The sequence below is a fragment of the Haemaphysalis longicornis genome, unplaced genomic scaffold (genome assembly GCF_048455015.1).
Source record: "Haemaphysalis longicornis isolate Haplotype H1 unplaced genomic scaffold, Haemaphysalis longicornis Haplotype H1 scaffold_10, whole genome shotgun sequence".
NCBI lineage: Eukaryota > Metazoa > Arthropoda > Arachnida > Ixodida > Ixodidae > Haemaphysalis > Haemaphysalis longicornis.
The window spans coordinates 55,351,816-55,371,378 of NW_027526204.1; the positions used below are offsets into that span (position 1 = coordinate 55,351,816).

A 19,563-nucleotide genomic window follows, 5' to 3' on the forward strand; every position below is an offset into this window, starting at 1 on the left:
CTCCCCAATGGTTGCAAGAAAAAGAACGGAAAAATTAGGATATGTGTGGACCTGTGGGAACCTAACAAAGCAATCATTCTGGACTCATTTCCTCTCTCCCACACAGAAGAGTTACTACACAAACTGCATGGCGCAAAGTTCTTTTCAAGACTGCATTTCGCCTCTGCCTAGGTAGCAGGGACCTGACTGCTTTCATCGCAGAGAATGGGCTCTGCTGGTTCAAGCGTGCCTGTTTTAGACTTGCTTCGGTACCAGATGCTTTCCACTGAATGAGGAATCAGCTGAATGAGGTACGAGCTGATCAGCTCGTACGTGTCCTCATGTCGCCGCCGGAGAACGGTGAAAGGAGGTGAATATGATGGGGAACCCTGGCACATGTCCCGGTAGCTTAATCTCAACTGCTTGTCCTGCACTCAATGATGAATGTTTTCCTGCACGATGTCTATCCGCACAGTGCTTGCTTGCAAGCTGTTTCCGAGTTACCCGTTGTATGACGGCTTCAAGATCCACGCCTGCCATCTCGGGAATACTTTCAGTCAGTCCTGCATCCAACACAAACACATCCTGAGCACATCCCGAGGACGTTCTATTGAGGACATTATGATGTCCTCTTCTGATACTCAATTGGTACTGAAAAGGTCCTATTGTCCGGCCTCAGCACATCATCAGAACATCCTCAAGATGCAGCCAAGGATGATTACAGTACATTCGCAGGACTACTGTACGACGTCAGGACATTTTGAGGACTACTTTCTAGACATGCTTTTTTTTGCTAGGTGTTATGCACAGGGTGTTCGAGAAAGGAGGGGCCTGGACTTGATACTGCCATCCCCGAGGTATTTGTGCAATTGACTCTTTGCCAAGGTATGTCACTTTGTGAACCCCTGTAATCTCCACTGGGTACAGCCTTTATGTGTAGCATTAATCTAAAACCAGTACTGCCCAAGCCTCCTCGTTATGACACAAGTATGCAAAATATGCTGGAGATGGTGATTTATTGCACCAGTAAATGCATCGTAGTGCAATGTGAGACAACACATGCTGTGAATCGTCACCGGAGTCCACTGGAGAGCCTAGTAGTCACGGAGTCTAACTGCCTCAACCACCCTAGAAAAATGATACAAGCAGAACAAATTAGCAAAGCATATACACAAGAATTTTCTCTGAACTGGGCCCCGCCATTTTGTAACTAATGATGAGCCAGCTTCTGGGCATTTCTTGGGGACTACGGGGCGAGCAGACGATAGCGCAATCACACCCTGTTGCGCTGTGGCGTCCTTGGTTATCAGACGTCCCAGCGGCATCGAAACTCGGTGTCACTTATTCGGTATGTCAACAGCGTGACCTTTAACAGTGCTTAAAGGGAACGTTTAAAGCGACGGGGAGCAGCCAGCTTTGCCCATTAATTCCGTTCTAAACCCGCTAAGGTGGCAAGCGTGCACCCTATGTGTGCTGTCGTGATGGGGGTTGCCTCTGAGGATATGTTTTGCTGTGCCAGCAGGACGAACGCCCAACGTTTTATCACCAATTGACATTTACTTTCTTCATTGTGGGCAGGTTTCCATCATTGACTTAACTTGGCAATGCACAGCAGCCACCCGTCCGGGTGTCATTACGCCGTTGTTCGCTGAACCAACTATCGGCATAAGCGCAAAGTGCTCATACAAGAAACGTGTTAAGGGCACCACGACAAAGAAGTGTCTGCATGTGTGGAGTCTATTCACTTCACAAATTTCCTGCATCCCTCGAGAGCCGTCGTGAATGGGTCGTCGTGCTGAATCGGAAAGTGTTCGAACCTAGCAAATTTGTGAGAGAAGGTACGGTCCTACGCTGCTTTATAAGCACTGTTTATTCACTGTCATGCTAAATGCTTATCGCATGTGGCTGTGCTCTGGAGGTATTCTCCGTTCATTTCATCGACGGGAAAGTGGTAAAAATAAACCCTACACCTTTGCTGCAGCTATGGTACGCGAAAACGGCGAGCTGAAAGCGAAATAGGAGTGTCGCGGTGGCGGAGCGTGCCCGGTCGTTTCGGTAAATCGGTAAAACGCAAAACCTCTTTAAACGCGCAATAAGTGTTTAGCATGACGGTGAATAAACAGTGCTCCCAAAGTAGAGTACGACGGTATTTACTCTCACAAATTTCCTACTTTTGAAGTCTTTCCGCTTCAGCACAACGACCCATTCGTGGCGGGACTCGAGGGGTGCAGGAAATGTGTGCAGCAAATAGACTCCCCACACGCCGACACTTTTTTTGCTGTGGTGCACTTCACACGTTTCTTGTATGAGCACTTTGCACTTAGGCGGATTGTTGGTGCAGCCAACAATGGCATAATGACGCTCAGACGGATAGCTTCTGTACACTGCCAAGTAAAGGCAAGGACTGCAACCTGCCCTGAATGAAGAAAAAATAAATATCAATTGGTGAGTAAAGGTCGGGTGTACGACCAGCTGGCGCGGCGAAATGTAGCCTCACAGGCAACCCCCGTCAGGACAAAGCGCGCGCAGGGGGGCACGCCACCTTAGTGGGTTGAGAACGTAATTAATGGGCAAAGCTGATAGCTGTCCAACGCTTCAAACATCCCCCTTTAAGCACTGTTAAACTTCACGCTGCTAACATACCGAATAAGTGACACCGATTTTCCATGCTGCTGGGACGTCTGATAACCATGCACGGTACGGCCCAACAGTGTGTGTGACTGCGGCGTCATCTGTTGGCCCCGCAGTCCCCAAGAAATGCTCGCCAGGTGGTGCATCGGTCGCCAGAAAATGGCCAACCCGGCAAAATTCTTGTCTATAAAAAATGAGTGCATTGCAAGTTCGTTGCATTATTACAGACTTTGACAACCTGACTAAAATGCTAAAAAATTTGCTCACCCAGCTGCACGGCTATATTTTCAAAGTTCTAAAGGGGAAGTATCGCCGGTCATGGTGCAGTGCCTTCCAAGGTGTGCTGAATGAGTAGTAGCCATTATTTAATTACCTTTAACCAATTAGCTTACAATGCAGAATGCATAGACCACGCTCCAAATGTTTCTCTAAAATTTTAAGCTATTTTCTTCCCAAGGTGTTGACAGTGCCCTTTCCCTCACACCATCCTCCATGCCAATTAGATCTATCAACATACTCGCAATTCACAGGTGGGCTAAATTTAAATTTAAGTGGATCGCTATTCCTGAACCTGTTAAGCAAAAAGTCGATAGCGACCGTGAAGTGTATTACAATAACGTTTTAGAAGCTTCAGGTAGAATGAAAACACATTGAGAACCCGTAGCATGAAAACCCATCACTGAGCAGGCAGCAGTTGTTCCTTGCAACAACTCCAAGAACCACATTTCCGGGACACATCACTTTCTTAAACTGTGGGTCCTGAGAGGGAGCAACAAGGGGTCCAGAATCATGTGCAATAGACAAACAAGGACACCTTGTAGGCTTTTGAGGTTTTTCAGATTTATATCCTTTTCCGCCAACCTACAGCACAGTTGCACTAGGGGATACTGGGGCTTACACACCACCCTCTTTAGTGTCGACATGGTTCTCAAATGGAAACGCACTCCATGCGTCCAAGGGGCCCAAATGCTCAACATCAGATGCCAAATTGCACAATCCATGCACACTATGCATGACATTGTGCTCACCATGGGCAGCAGCAAAGCCCTTAACAAAATACCTTAAAAGTCTATTTGCATACAGCACAACGCATGCCAACGTACAAGATGTAAGAATTAGGATAGCCACATGGAAAGTGAGAAAGTTCTGGTACAAGTTTTCAGGTAATGCTGTTGAAAGGACTACAGGCCCTCCGTACTGCAAAAAAAGCGTAGTTCAGCAGCTTTCGAGTGGTCCAGTTCTGGAAGACTTCGTGGCCTCCTATTGAAGTCACACGGAGCAAATACGACTAATTCAAAGTTTCCTTCTGAAACCTCATTGGTTACAAGTGTCCACAGGTTTTGCCGTGGCTCCCGAACCACAGATCAAGTAGTTTGCGCATAACACCAAGACAAACATGTTGCATGTAATCAAGGGGAACGTTTTCAATAAGGTCTATAGGTATACCCGCGTGCTGTTCTTCCTGTGCCTTGTCACGAAAGCTCTGATCTGTGCGTAACTCCTGTCTGATATCTGGGTAACACACCCTGTTCTCATGTTTGCCTTTCACAATGCACTTTGAGCAGCAGAAGTCTGGATGGCCTTTTGTGCACAAAACAAACGCTTTAGCAGGAGCATCACATACTAATGCATGCAGCATCATAAAAAGGGGTTTGTGATCTAGCAGTTATGCCATCACCAAACAACACTTTCATTTCATCAACAAAACCTCACAGCGAATCATTCGCCTCACTGGGCTTGCTACGGCAGAAGAAGCACTCACAACAAATAGCTCCTTCTCAACATTGTTCACATGGCCAAGAGTGACCCAAAAGGTAGTTCTCGTGCTTTTACATATTTCCAAGCCGTCTATATTGAAGGAAAGGCTGAGTTCTGCAGGGAGCTCTGGAGAATCCTGAAGTATTTTGCACAGTCCTGCTTTTACACTGAAGTGCTGGTACAGTTGAAAGCTTTATTACAGTAAACACGGGAGCGAGTGCCGCTCAATACATGCAGAGCGCTCTGGTGAGAGGATGGCGTGTTCTCGCAGTTTGCGCGGTTGGCGGATCCACTCCCTGAAACGCCTGATCGCATGCCTGCCTGCTGCATAACACATGTATTCTATGGAATCATGCGCAGGTATCTAACGTAGCTACTGCAGCAGCGCAATCAGCCGTTGCCAGGGGGTGGATCCGTCAAATGTACGAGCTGCGACAGTTCGCCATCCCATCACTAGACCTCTCTGCATGTACTGAGCGACACACGCTCCCATGTTTACTGTACAGGGTGTTGCGACGATAATTGGAACACTTTAAAACATTTTCCTGAGCGAACCACCGCTCTGTTCACACTGAAACTTGCCACGAAGGTCGCATTTTGTGGTCTATTTTGTTTTATACCGAAACAACGACGGTACTTACCTTTGTATTTTGAAAATAAATAAAAACGATTTAGCCTACGGCAAACTGGCGGCTGATTTGGACGTGCGAGCCAGCGCAAGTTGATGTTGGAACGACGGAACCACCGGGGGTATGCAGAGCGAAACGCACGTTTGGGATTCCCGGTAGGAAGGAGCCAAATGAAGCAGCAGACGATCAGAAAATGCACCTAGGAATGAGCTAGCAGACGATCAGAAAACCCTGGTTTCGGGCTCGCACGTCCAAATTAGCGCCATTTTTCCACAGGTGAAAATCGTTATTTATTTATTTTCAGGATAAACAGGTAAGTACCATCGTTGTTCGCGGTGTCAAACAAAATAGACCACAAAATGCGACCCTCGTGTGAAGTTCGAGAGTGAACCGAGTGGCGGTTCGCTCAAGAAAAATTTTTAAAGTGTTCCAATTATCGTTGCAACACCCGGTATAAAGCTTTTGAGTGTACTTTCCCCCTGAACGTTGCGAAGTACCACGGGACCTTGGTGTGTGCAGCAGGGTTCTTCCAGACGATGGCAGTGAAGAAAAACACGTATGGCTGCGCAACACACCAAGCAGTGATGTAACTGCGGCAACGGTCGATTTAGAGTTTACAGCCCTCTCCTGCAATTTGTGCCGAAACGCCAACATGGTGTCTCCATCGTCTTCGTTAACACAACTACGGCCTGACAACTCGTGATCTCCGCTGGACAGGGGCCCCGCAACGCGACTCTCGATGTGGCAGCGGTTTATTACAGACACAGCAGTATGTCACGAACTTTGCTGCCGGTGGTTGCTCGGACTGGGATTACGCCTACCACTCGAGCGTGTGCTAGCATCTAATGAAGTTTCTTCTAAACAAAGCCCACGTTGTGGCGATGTCGACGGCTTAGGCACAAAGTCGATTTGCGCGCTGGCAACTAACGCGGAAAATGCATCGACGTGGCGCTTCGGTTCCCGCCTGAGCTGCCGCTCGCTGCTTTCTGACATTTGGAATCCAGTAAAAATATACAGAGAGCTCACGTTTTTCCTCCATGGACAGGTACTTACCTCCGTGCGTGGCGGCCATCTTTCTCAAGGCCGACTGGCTCAACGTTTATAGAACCAAGGTCAGTTGTAAAACTTCGAAGTGTTTCCCGGCGCCGCCGCACCATGCCGCATTGATGGCGCTGCAGTCGCACCCGGCTCCCGCGCGGAGCACCGGGTGGCTGAGGTCAGCACATTCTGAGGGATACACCTGCCGTTGTGCGGCTAGCGTCTCCGCGCGTGCGCACTCCGGTTGTAGATGGTTAGGCGAGCACTATGCCGGCCTGTTGTGTTCCCGGTTGCACGGGTCGTTACAGGGGAAACCAAACTCAAAGGCAAGGCGCTTTTCTCGCACTTCAAGTTACTTCGGCCTTCGTGTAGATATATGGTACCGTGCCAATGCGTGTCTCGACAGAAACCTCTTAGCCAAATCGCGCGTGTGGCGTGAATTTTTACCCTGAGGACATAGCAAAGAGCTACACCCACTTCATTAACAGTGAAAAAGTAGAAACTGAGTGAGGAAAGTGGAGCCTCGTTGAAGGAGCCGTCCCGAAAATATTTCCACACCTGCTTCCTTACCTATCCAAACCGCCGGCAAATAGAAAGAAATTTCCACATCGAAACATGCAAATTGTTGCACAGACCTCGTCTGCACAGAAAGCCAAAACAAGCGCTAACGGTACAGCCGAAGAAAGTGCTGCAAATTTAGACGTGCTGGCAGCGAGCAGTAAACCTTCGTTGAGAGACATTGAAGGAGTTCGTTTTCCATTGGCGAACTGCCGAAAGAATGTTGGCAGAGATTACAATAGAAGTTATGTTTTTTGTTGTTGTTGTTGTTGTTCCGAAAATAGAGGGATAGCTTCTTTTCGTTTAAAAGTGTTTCAATCGGGGAAGAAGTAACTATTTCGGTCAGCTGCTGTCTCCGCTGCAGTACCTAGAAGCTCTGTCAATAGCGTAAATACAGTTACTATGATCTCATTTACCGGCATGAAGGAATGGCACTAAGTAGAGGAGATTATAATAGCGGTATTTGCACTATTTACAGAGCTAATAGGCACTGCAGCGGAGACACAGAGATACGGTTTGTGCCGGGCGCACTGCGATCGTCGTCTTCGTCTTGATTCCCTTCTCGGCCCCATTACCACGCGAAGCTGATACTTGACATCCTATTCTTTTCGCCAAGAGGGATATCCTGTGAAAATATCTCCTTACCTTGAAACTAAAAAAAATATCCACTTTTTGGTTCTTTTATTGAACCGATAAAGCTTTTTTAACGAAATGATGACAATGTTTGCCAGCCTTCACTAATGTCTCTGCATAACGCACCAGCCACATTTCCTGCCTAGAGGGTTAGAATATGCAGCCGCCTCAACAAGAAACGTAAATTATGTAATGTGAAATGGCAGACGATGCTCTAAACGAACGCGAAAGTGCAGCCACAAAGCCGCGCGGCCTTTGAAATGCAAGCGGCTACTGCGCAATGGTTGTCGCTGATTGAGCGCCGTAGCTCCGGTGACATGTGGCTAGACTTACCACTTACAAGCCTAAATAAAAGGTTATAAACACGGTGATCGGCATATTTCGCGATAACGCTCGCAACGACAGTACAGATGCGGCCCGCGCTGCTTTCGCTCGGGCTTCCCCAGCGGCTGAAGGGAACCGGTTGCGACGGCGACGCCACCTGGCGCTGTGGGTCGCTCGGGCGCCGTATTGCTGGTATGGCGGAGGCGGAGAGTTTTAAAACTGACCTTGGTTCTATAAACGTTGGACTGGCTCGCAGCGTTGCCAGATTGAAAAGGGGCTTCGACACCAGCTTCCTGCCAAAATTTCACCAGATTTCACCAGCAATGAAAAAATGTCAGATATGACGTATTTCCGGCTACTTCACTTATTTTTAATCGTCGGCAGCAAATCACGTCTTCTTACTGTTTTTATTTTAATTTTCACTGCCCTCTTACAGCCTAAATTAAATCATTTTCTCGATAAAATATTAAACGCATAAGAAAGGAGTCCAAACACACGTACTACAATACAGTTCTTAAAATTGAAAGCTTCGACAATTTAAAGACACATTTTCTGTTCAGAAGTAAACAAAACAAACGCATATGAATGAAGTCCAAGCACACAATGACAAAGTTCGGTTCATGAAAGGTTTCGAAGTAAAGATTTCAGGAAAAATTTGCTAAGCATGAAATCCAGTTACATAACAAGTAATTCAAAGTCACACAGACATAAAATAACCGTTGACACCACGCACATTCACCACTGATAATTCATAAGGACACGGAAAAACATAAACGGATAGAACAATCGCCCGAGTTTACTATTACAATGATTCTTGGGTCGCGCTCCTAGGCGTGTCTTGGCAGCGTTCCACGATGGGGCTTGAGGGATTTACGGCAGAGCTTGCAGAGCGGTGGCCTTCCGTTTGCCGACCCCACGCTAATCAGGCACAAAAGTATTTGCTTTCTGGAATGTACACAATCACCACACGTGAGAGCGTCCATCCACGTGCGCACACGTAAAGCACCGACCCGAACGCATAGCTAGGAACAGATGAGAGCAATATAACCAACGTAGTATGCGAGCAAAAACTGCGCGGAGAGCTAGGAGCTAGAAGCGACAATAGAAAGCGTGACTACTACCACATGTGCAGGAGCGCCAGCTTGCCACTGACCGCCGCGCACAAATGGCACAGATACAATGCCCGAAACAGGAAAACAGCGGAGAGGAACAAAACAATAACAAGCTTTACGTCGCACAAAACGTATCCTCCCAGGTCACGTGGTTGTTTCTCTCTCGCGCGTTCCTTATGCAAAAAATATGGCATCATGAATCACGCTTCCTTACAAGTCACGTGATGTAGTTTTTTGTCTCACACTCCTTCAACTCACGTCTGCGCGCAGAGCATGCGAGAGAGAGAGAGAGAAAGAGGGAGAAATATAAAGAGAGTCTCCCTCTCTGAAATGCGCGCTGGAAATTGTCCCTCCGATGGTCGCTTCCTAGTGCGACCGAGTGTGTATGTGGGCAAGAATGTCGCGGCAGCTACGGGATGCGAATCAAACCGCTAACAAAACGGGGTAAATTTGAACAGTTTAGGTGACAAGCCATGTCCCAAATTTTTTCACCAGTTTTCACCAAATATCATCTGGTGTAGCCATTCCGGGACATCAACACCAGACGCCACCAAATTTCACCAGATTTTCAAAATCTGGTGCCGAGTTTCACCATCTGGCAACGCTGCTGGCTCGTCTTTAAACTTTCAACTTGGCTTGACTAGAATAAGTACTTGCGCATGGTGGCCAGCAACAAAATAGAAGTGCTGAAAATTGTTTCACACAGAACGCATGCACGCACTGAACATTTTCTCTTTTGCATCATTTTTACTTTTAAAATTTGCAGAAGATGTTTGTATTCTTCTGAATATTGAAAAGGTCCCCAGCTTGTAAATTAGAAGCGCGCTATTTTTTTACCTGTATTACAAACAAACAATGTGGACGAGAACGCTAATCACTATCTGTGTGAAATACCTGCGCGTGAAAACTATATTAGTGAGCGTTCCCATTGTATTCTAGTGACCAAAATTAGCACATCCTGAGAAAGTCATCAAATAAACGTTTATAGGACACCAAGCGCACTGACGTACTGAGGATGTCCTGAGGACATAGCAAAATCAGTGAGGACGTTTGGACCTTTCGAGGACGTCCTGAGGACATTGTCTGTTGTCTGGGGAGCGACGGTCTCGTTTGGAATCATGAGCTGCTTATTCTATACACCGCAGCCTGGAATCCTGTAACAGGTGCAACCTACGGGTCTCCTAGGACTTCCGTCTCCACAGCAGCAAAGCCCCTGAGAGCCCAGGGGTTCCAGCCACTTACTACCCTTGCCAGCACTGACAGAATGGCAGTTCCAACTTCAACTGCAAGTGCTCGTGTGCCGAGTGTTGATGTCACAGACATGAGTGTACTAAGTAACATGTTGGGTGGTGTAACTGAGGCATGTGCTGTAAGTGAGGCTCCGCGGCGCTCCACCAGAGACCGACGCAAGCCTGCATGGCTTGCCCATTATGACTTGGGAGATGGTGCAGTGATGGTCTGCTTGCCCATTTTTGGGAGGAGGGGATGTTGTGTGTGTAATTCAGTTGTTGCTCGTGCCACCAGTTGGAGCACAGTGTTAAGATGGCCAATTTCCATTGCCATCATCAGTAACCGCAGCCACGTTCTAAATAGCGCGTAATAAGAATACAGGCTCTCTTCTCCAGTGGGTACTTTGCACTCCTCTGTCACACCGGTGACTCGGTGTGCGTCGGGTACAACAGTGTTAAACATGTTACCTGACTCACCAAAAGACTTAAACCGGCTATGCAGACAAAACACAAGTTTGCTTCATTCGAAAGATTTCGTGTTTTATAGTGCCACCAGCGCTTGTGCGGTGGCAAATGATGCCGTATTCAGTAAGAAATTAATCCATTTAGATTAAAATTTGGAATCTCCCACCGTATCGAGTCTTTTCGGGACGTCAACAATGAAGTCGTAAGAGCGCGTAATCAAATGATCTTCTACTACTTCATTTGGCTCTGCAGCTTTTCTTGCCATCAGTTCTCCCAAATGGCGCTTCCATACTGAGCCGAACTGTTCTCCACCGTTGCTTTTTTTTTAACCTTAATTGTTTGCACCTGCGCTGTTTTCGCTAAGGAAGAAAGTAATCGTTTAGTGAAACATGAGGTATCTTAGACAAAAAGGGTAACGTAAGACGTCTCTTAAACCAATCGGCCAATGTCGTGCAAGCCAACTTTGAAGCTGCGGATTGCTCTGCAGCTAAAACAAGCATAGTTCGCCCAGTACCAACAGCAGTGTGCATCAGTATTTCTGTTTATGAGTGTGTCCGTAACTTTCATTGTTTACCGTACCATTATTACTGCTGTAAAATGAATATTCATTGCATTTAAGCGCGCATAACTCGTTCGGCAAGCTTATAAAATGTGCTTAATTTGCGTTTGCTTTTGCAGGCCTCAGCCAATTGCACAGCTGGGCATATGACATCATTGGTTCTGTAGTGGGAAATATGCTTATGGGTTGCATGGCCATTCCTTATTTCCTAATTATATAGCTTACTTGGGCGAAGTTAAAAATCGTGTCAGCGTGATTCTAACCAGGCAATCTTTTGAATGAACCAAACTTTTGTTTTGTGTGGATGACCCCTTTAAGGTCGCTAAGGATGCTGTATCCCCCTGCTGCATTGTAAGCCGCACGGCCATTCCCTTTTTTCCAAATTATATAGCCTATTTGAGCGAAGTTTAAAATGGTGTCAGCATGATTCTAACAAGGCAATCTTTCGAATGAACCGAACTTGTGTTTTGTCTGGATGGCCCCTTTAAGGTCGTGTGGTTCTTCCAATACTTGGCCTCCAAGTCGCTGCATCTGACGTTTCCAAGCGTACTCTACAGCTCTGATGACCTCTTCACTCCGGGAAACTGCTGCTGCGTTGCGGCCAAATCTAGCTGGGAACTACATTGTAGACCGAAGGCCGTTGAAAGATGAAACGGAGAAACTAGCTCTGTCCCGAAATACACGCCTATTTTCACTGAAGCCTGTCTCTACATCTGCGTTTTCATGCGAAGCTTTACAGCGCTTTTGCAAGTTCTCCCAGTAATAGGTACCTTAGGGACCGCGTTAGCTCAAAGATTTCTCGCAAGAACTCGTCCAGCCGATCAAAAAAGGTAGTCAAATGTTTTCTGTAGCAACAATGCTGAATTCATTCATTAAAACGGACACCTGTTGAGGTGAAATTATTTACGAAGCTTTTAGCCAAGTTCCTCATGTATACAGCAGAAACTTTTATACAGAAAAGGCTTGCTGATGCAGCTGAGGTCCCTCAGCATAGACGTCCGAAGTGGAAGCCTGCACAGCAGGTATCCAGCGGCCTTTATGAGCTCCTTGCTCCTACTCGCAACTGTTTATGCCCAGTCAGCGAGGGCAGCTTTGGCATCCGTGCACATTTCAACGTGCTCCTTCCAGTTGGATGGTAACATCAATTTCAACTTCACCTGAGTTTTCCTGGTAGACTTCTAGGCACAGAAAAATGTCGAAGGACCTTCATCATCAAAACTTCCATCTCAGAAAAGAGGATGTGTAGCAGTGGCTCTGTGTTTTGGAACAGGGTCAAATACCCGATGAACAAATCAGTACACTTGCGCAAGAGAAGTGCCTTGGACAGAAAATCTTTATCTGTGACAGACAGATTGAGGCGGTTATAGAGCCCACCACCACGAGCATTTCGACGACACAGCACTTTTACTGCTGGCAGCTCTTGAATCAGCCAGTCAAGAGCAGTTTCAAGTGTCACCCAATGCGAGCTCATGTGTCGAAGGAAGCGTTCTCAGGTACATTGAACACACTCTGGCTGGCTTTCAGACGCTCTCTGTGATGCAGGAGGAGGAGGAAGAAAGGGCTGGGAGGTTAACCGGGTGATGAGCCTGGTTTGCTGGGGAGTGGGGTTCTAGGGAATAAAAGAGAGGGCGGGAGAAGATGAAAAGATAGGAGTGGGAAATTCATTTCACTCAGAAAACGTAGAAAAGCCTTCATCGCCTTCTGTAAAGTCGATGGTAGAGGCCGATGACCTAGGATAGTCTGTACTGTAAATGGTCGATTGTCCAATCGGCTGAGCACGGTTGCAAGAACGTTTCTCTCCGGCGAGTATTCGGGACAACAGCACTGCACATGCTCTGTGGTCATTTCCGCCACACTCGCATCACCGTGGGCATTGCTGGCCATTCCGATGAGGAAAGAATAGGCTTTCTTGAAGGCCACTCCCAACCACAGTCTACAAAGTAAAGTCGACGAGTAGAGGCAGCCCATACGGAAGACAGCACTGAAGAAAGTGATCGGGAACCTACAAACGGGGATTCGAAAAATCCGGTGTTTTACATTGCAAGTGGTAATCCTTAGTGCAAAAGATCGAAGCGTCCTCGCAGCATCGATCCTTGAAAGCGGAAGCCGGATGGTGCGTTTGCCCTCATGGCCTGTACTTGCAGCTTCATCCACCAACATGTTACCGATGACTTCGCAATGACCTGGAATCTCATGGTCGGGGCTATGTCCCTCCCTTGCCGTTGTCGTTGTTGCGCCGTCCACACCCCCACTGCGTATGCTCAGCTTGTTAAAAGCCCGGTGGTGTCTTGCCCTTCTAAGGCTCCTGGAACGACAGTGTTGGAGGCATTTTCCTGGGCCGGCACGAGAGACGAGTACGCTTCCCCTTTAAGGGCTCCTCGAGCGACAGTGTTGCCGGTGTCTTCCTGGCACGAGACGAGCACGCTTCACGCGCCTTCGACGTTTCATCGTCGTCGCCAGCGGTGTGCGTTGGCGAGTGTCGGCGGGCCGTGATTCCAAGCAGCCCACAACCATCCGGGGAACGTGCATCGACCTCATCTTCAGCAATTTAGGGTTCATCCACAACAGCCCTCGACTTTACATTTCACAGACCATAAGGCAGTCATAGTAAAAGCGGAACGCCAACCACAGCTCGACGTCACGTACGCTGAACATGATGATAATGCTTGAAGACCTCATACCACGTACGTCTCTCTCTGTTTAATGCCTCTCCACTCTAACACCCTCCACCCCACTCCAATAAAATTACACCATCATCCTGCAGGCGAACCCTGAGTAATATGCGAAACAGCCATGGGGTCAACGCAATTTCCCATTTCGTAATTCCGGTAAGTGAAAAGTGTGGTAGTTACCATACAAACCAAAAGGTAAATATAACAGTAGATACGTACCTAAACCTCACGGAAACGACGAACTGAAAACTAATGGGCTCTTGAATCGACCCCATGCCCCTGCTTCGCATACTACTCAGGGTTCCCTTACAGGACGATGGTGTAATTTTTTCTCTAGTCTCCATCACCAGTTGGTGGAGGGGGCCGTAGCGAAGGGCTCTGCATAAGCCTTGTAAGGCAGCCTTAGAGTAGAATATAGCCAACGTCATCAAGAGCCTCAAGAATGGCTGCGGATTGATTGTAGGGTTTAACGTACCGACGCAACGCAGGCGACGAGGCGCGCCGTAGTGGAGGGCTCCGGATTAATCTAGACCACCTGGGAATCTTTAACGTGCACCGAGATCTTGTACACATGGGCATTCGTGCTTTTTGCTTTCATCAGAGAAGCGGCCGCGGCGGTCAGGAAACGAAACTGCGAGCAAGAATGGCTGCAGCTTTCTGAAGAAGCACTGAGTATCCACAAGTGCCGCTTCTACGTCCCTGTTCAATTCAGTTAGAGCATACCCAAAGGCATTGTGCACTTAGTGCAACGAACACTTCCCGATATCAACAAGGACAGGGCTGGCATTTATTCAGCTGTATTTTTAGGCTGTTCATTACATCAGGCAAGTCGCTGTAAAAACACAACAGGTTGTCTCTTAGAGGGTCTTGTACTGCTTCCTTCACAGCATAGACTATAACATCTGCTCTTGCTGATCCCAGGTGGAATGATCGCCAATCTTCAACAATTCTTTGTTGTCACAACAGTATCTCACAAGCAAATCAAGCTTGGCAGCACTGTTCTGAAATTGGTGCCTCGACAATTTCGATTGTGAAAAAGACTCCGGTGTATTGAAGTCCTGGACTAGAATGTCCTTAAAATAAGCGAGCAATCCGTCATACACTATACAAGAAACTTTCTTTTCTGCCGCACTGGAAGTGTTTTGCAATCTGCGAGTCAGAGAACATTAGTGGAAAGATAGCAGAAGCTGCATCATAGAAAATGGGAGTATTAAATTCAATTTCGTTTTTGTTTCCAGGAGAAACCACCATTACCCTGCGACTGTTTGGAGCCGACATGGAGCGACACGCTTTTATAGCAGCATGGAGCAGGATAACCCTTTGGGAGCAGCTTGGAGCAATTGGAGAAGCAGTTCCACTTCAGCATTTCGGGCCGTGCCGAATTTAACAATGCGATGGCTAACATATTTACAGGTGCCTCTGGCACATTGCCAAGACGCCCATGGCCCAATGTCATCCGCATCGTTTGCGTCAAGGCTGACTATGCAAGATGATGGACTTTCTTTTTTTGCACTGCCATTTTATTGTAGCATCGGCTCGATGCACTTAGAGGGGGGTAATGCTGCGAGTCATGTTTGTTTACTTCTGTTTGTACCTCACAGCAGCACCCGGCTGTGTTATGTGAGTTTCAAGAGGAGTGTGTTTATCCTTTCGTTTTTTTTAGTTGCACACGCTATGTTATTTAACAGGGAGAGTGTTTCACCCTGACATCACTAGCCTAGAATAATCTTCTTTGATCATCGGTGTAATCGATGTAATTTGACAGTCCGAGCAACAATTGCACCGAAAGATGCTCACAGGGCAAACGCTGCGGTAGTCTATTTGTCGACACGCCCGCGCACACCATTATGTTGATTCCTTCGTCACTGCTACGGAATTTTCTTCGGGTATTTGAGGAGCACAATTTCACCCCAATAAACGTTCGTTCCTTCAACAAACCCTGCATCGTCCTTGGCTATGGACAATATAATTATTTTAGTAGTCATGATGCAGCAAGACGCCCTGATGTACAATTTTGTGGTCGCACTAAAAAATATCGGAAACTTTGTTGACATTAGCATGTCAACACTGCTCAGATTGACACAAATCATACGAAGCAACTTTATTCCCATGACTAATACATGAAACTTTAAACAAAACTGGGAAAGAAGTTGCTCGTAGCCAAACTGACCAGAACAAAAGCCCATACATCAGCATATGAGTGGGTGAAAGCAGAAGTCTCACTTTATCTCTCACAGATCATAGATAAACAAGCATTATGCCCCGAAATGCAGGTCAACAAAAAGAAAGAACACAAGAATTAGAAAACATGACTGAGATACAATCAAAGACGGCACAAAAATCATGGGGAAGAAGTAAAAGTAGCCAAAGGTACACGCCATGAAAAAACGTGGGGCGTTATTCTTACAAAGAAATAGTACAAAAATTTAGAAAAGTCAGCAGGGTAGATAGCAAGAGTCATATCGAGAAATCTAAAGTACTTTTTTTTCAACACAAGAAGTGATCTTACTCCTTCATGCAGTGAGATTGATCAAGAATATACACAGTGTAAAGTGAAACCGCCCCCCCCCCAGCACACCTTTAAGTGTATCACAGAGACAAAACACTGAATGCGTCATCACTGCAGTTAACATCGTGGAACCGGGTATCTTTTGGAAATCTCTTTTGGTTGTACAAATTACACTTGTCACCACTATACAATTTTTCATGGGTTTTAGGTTTCCCTTCACAAAACTTTTGTGAAAGCTTACAGTACGGCAGCTTTTACCATTTCAAGAATAGCAACATTCGATTGTAAGTGTTCGTTTTTTTCCACAGGTTCTGCTTAGAGGGGCTCTTTACGGTCTGTGAATGTGGTTGCTAAGCCAATTTTTTGTAGCATAACTGTTTAAACTGATAACACTGATGCAGTGATTATCGAAGAGCGCAGTCAGTCATGATAAATCAGTTGTTTCAAAAAGCCCTTTCAGGAGACACTTTAGAACTGAAGCCCCTGGTCATTGTCCCACCACATGCATGGCCAAAATATGCTCATGAAGAAAGCTCCTCTAATGCATACAACCCCTTGACATCTATCAGTGAAATATGTATGCCAGTGCAAATTTCTGGATAACCTTTTTCGTTGATGCAATGTCAATGTGACTTACCAATGTTTCTTATCTACCTGTTATGAAGTGGGCGTTTTGCTGTTATGCATTTTCTCATGTTTTGCAAGTGACCGCTTGCGGGCAAAGCCCTCCTGGTAGATGCTACAATGATAGGGCCTCTTGCCAGAGTGCAATACTTCATGCCTTTCCAGGTAGGTCCTTTAAGAAAAAGCATTCGGACAGAAGCTACACATGTAAGGCACCTGAGTGCACTCTTTCATGTCTGTTCAGGCTGCCTTTTTGAGTAAAACTCTTCTGACAGATGCCACACAGATAAGGTCTTTCTCCAGAGTGCAATCTTTTATGCCTGCTCAGGCAGTTTCTTCGAGAAAAACTCTGATGACAGATGCTACATACATAGGGCCTCTTACCAGAATGCACGCTTTCATGAACAACCAGGCTGTTTCTTAGAGAAAAACTCTTCTGACAGATGCTACATACATAGCGTCTCTCACCAGAGTGGAGGCTTTCATGATCCGCCAGTTTCCATTTTTCATAAAAACTTTTCTGGCAAATATTACACACGTAAGGCCCTCCACTAGAGTGCAGCCTTTCATGACGAGTCAATGTCCCGCAACTCGTAAAGCCCTTTTTACAGATGCTACACACGTAAGGCCTTTCGCCAGAGTGCAATCTGTTGTGAACAGCCAGAGTGGATTTCGTAGCGAAGCTCTTATTACAGATTCTACACACGTAAGGCCTTTCGCCAGAGTGCGATCTTCCATGACGAGCCAGATGGGATCTTGTAGCGAAACTCTTATTACAGATTCTACACACGTAAGGCCTTTCGCCAGAGTGCAATCTGTTGTGAGCAGCCAGATGGGATCTCTTAGCGAAGCTCTTTTTACAGATGCTACACACGTAAGGCCTTTCGCCAGAGTGCAATCTGTTGTGAACAGCCAGATCGGAGCTCCTAGAGAAACTCTTATTACAAATACTGCACGCATAGCGCCTGTCAGCAGAGTGCGACTTTTCATGACGAGCCAGTTGACCACTTAAAGGGAAACCTTTATAACAGATGCTGCACACATGGGGCGTCTCACGAGAGTGCAGTCTTTCATGTTTAACGAGGTTACCTCTAAACTTAAAGCTCTTCCGACAGATACCACACACATACGGCTTTTTATTGGCACAGTGCAATCTTTCATGAGCCACCAGGCTAGCTTTTTGAGCAAAGACCTTTTGACAGATGCTACAGGTGTGGGAACTCTCACCAGAGTGTGCACTTTCATGAATAACCAGGGTAGTTGTGTCTGTAAATTGCCCATTACTGGTGCGACACCAGTGGAGCTCATTGCTAGAGTGCATTCTCATATGTAGGCTGAAGCTGCGGTTTCCACTGAAGGCTTTTTTGCAAATAGTGCAGATGTGAAGCGTTGTAGTGGCACACCCTTCCCTATGAGTGGTCTGGTGGTTGAGATGTTCACAGGAAAGGCAAGAATACAGCTTCCCTCCAAACAGGATTTTCTTGCCGTCAGAGCAAAAATTCCTAAGTGGAAAAAATGAGACACAGTATTCGAATAAACTGTTCAATAATAAAGACTGCATATATGCCAACTCGATGACCAAAACATACCAAAATATGATAACATTCGAAAAAATTTTTCGAATTCGAAAAATTTTAACATTCGAAAAAATGCCCAAAGAATGCTAGTACTCTTTTTAAATAAATGAAAGATTCTTAAAGGGACCTAGAAAAGCTTTGTGAAGGTGGTAATCAAATGCATTCAGGTGGTAGAACACATAACGGGGGATTTTTGAGCCAAGTGTGAGCCCCATACGTTCTACGGATAATTTGTAAACAATTTTTGAAGATAGCCGTTCTCAGCCGATGAGCGCAACGCTGCAGTGAGCCGATAGCTGCTGACGCAACGGCGATCGGGGCTCATGCAACTGCGAGCCGCCCTCCTGATTCGCCCAATCGCCGGTCAGTTCGGCTGCCGACGTCACTGCCATTGGCTTCCGGCTGCTCTTCCTCCTTCCTGCGCGATCCCGAGGCAAAGGCGGGTCCGCAGTGATTGACCCGTGCCTAGGCGCAGGAATGTAGCTAGCGCAGAACGGAAGTCGAGCGTCGCGATGTCCCAAGGCTATTCCCAGTGTTTCCAGCAGCTTTGAAAGAAGCAGAGAGGGAGGAGGAATCGATCGGCAAGGGGGCAGAGGTGCACTTAATTGCTTCCCCCGCAGCTAATACTGAATGTAGATCAATAATACCAACGGCATTGCATCGCTTTGTTGGTGCTACGTGACAATACAGCTCTTTTGTAACTTTTACGAAAGGCTTTCCTGGGTCCCTTTAAAACATAGTCAACTGAAAATATTTAATCACAAGTTTCACAAAAGAACATGTTTAACTCATGCACAAAACACAACAAAAACTCCAACTTATAGCAGTTGTGATAGTATGATGAAGATATTACATCAGCAAGCAGATTCATGCTCGTAACTTTACTGCCGTGTAAGAACCCAGGCGGTAACTTACCAGTGACCCACAAGGCAGTGAACATGTTAATTCGCAGGAAACATTTAAGTATTTCCCGCTGGCTTGGGAAGGTGGCAGAATGTGCTGGCATTGATGTGTTTTTGCGTGAACCAGACTCATTGCTCTTAGCTGACACATGAACTCGAAAGAGCTGACAGACACCATTTCCTTACAAAAACAAAACAAACTCCTCATTCCATGGAAGTGTGGTGCCATGTCCAACATTCTGCTCACGAGTAGAGTGATTTACATCAGATCAGCACTGCGTAAATGATGAGTCGTGACATCATTAAGTCTCTGAAAACTGGTACGGGCAGTAGTAACCTCGCCATCTTTTAATGCAAATTCGAG

The 19,563-nt window shown here is 46.5% G+C and overlaps 2 protein-coding genes across 5 annotated transcripts in view; one reads left to right on the forward strand and one right to left on the reverse strand.

Annotated features, from left to right (window-relative positions):
- LOC144158558 (uncharacterized) overlaps nucleotides 1-19,563 on the forward strand; it is a 105,823-nt gene that overhangs the window by 35,674 nt on the left and 50,586 nt on the right. The window lies entirely within an intron of this gene.
- Nucleotides 15,674-19,563, reverse strand: part of LOC144158559 (uncharacterized) — a 37,274-nt gene continuing 33,384 nt past the window's right edge. For all 4 annotated transcript variants that reach the window (XM_077689515.1, XM_077689514.1, XM_077689512.1 and 1 more), the window contains one exon: nucleotides 15,674-18,222. In XM_077689515.1, the coding sequence (XP_077545641.1) occupies nucleotides 16,920-18,222 (1,303 nt within the window). In that variant the 3' untranslated portion in view covers nucleotides 15,674-16,919. The remainder of the gene's footprint in view (nucleotides 18,223-19,563) is intronic.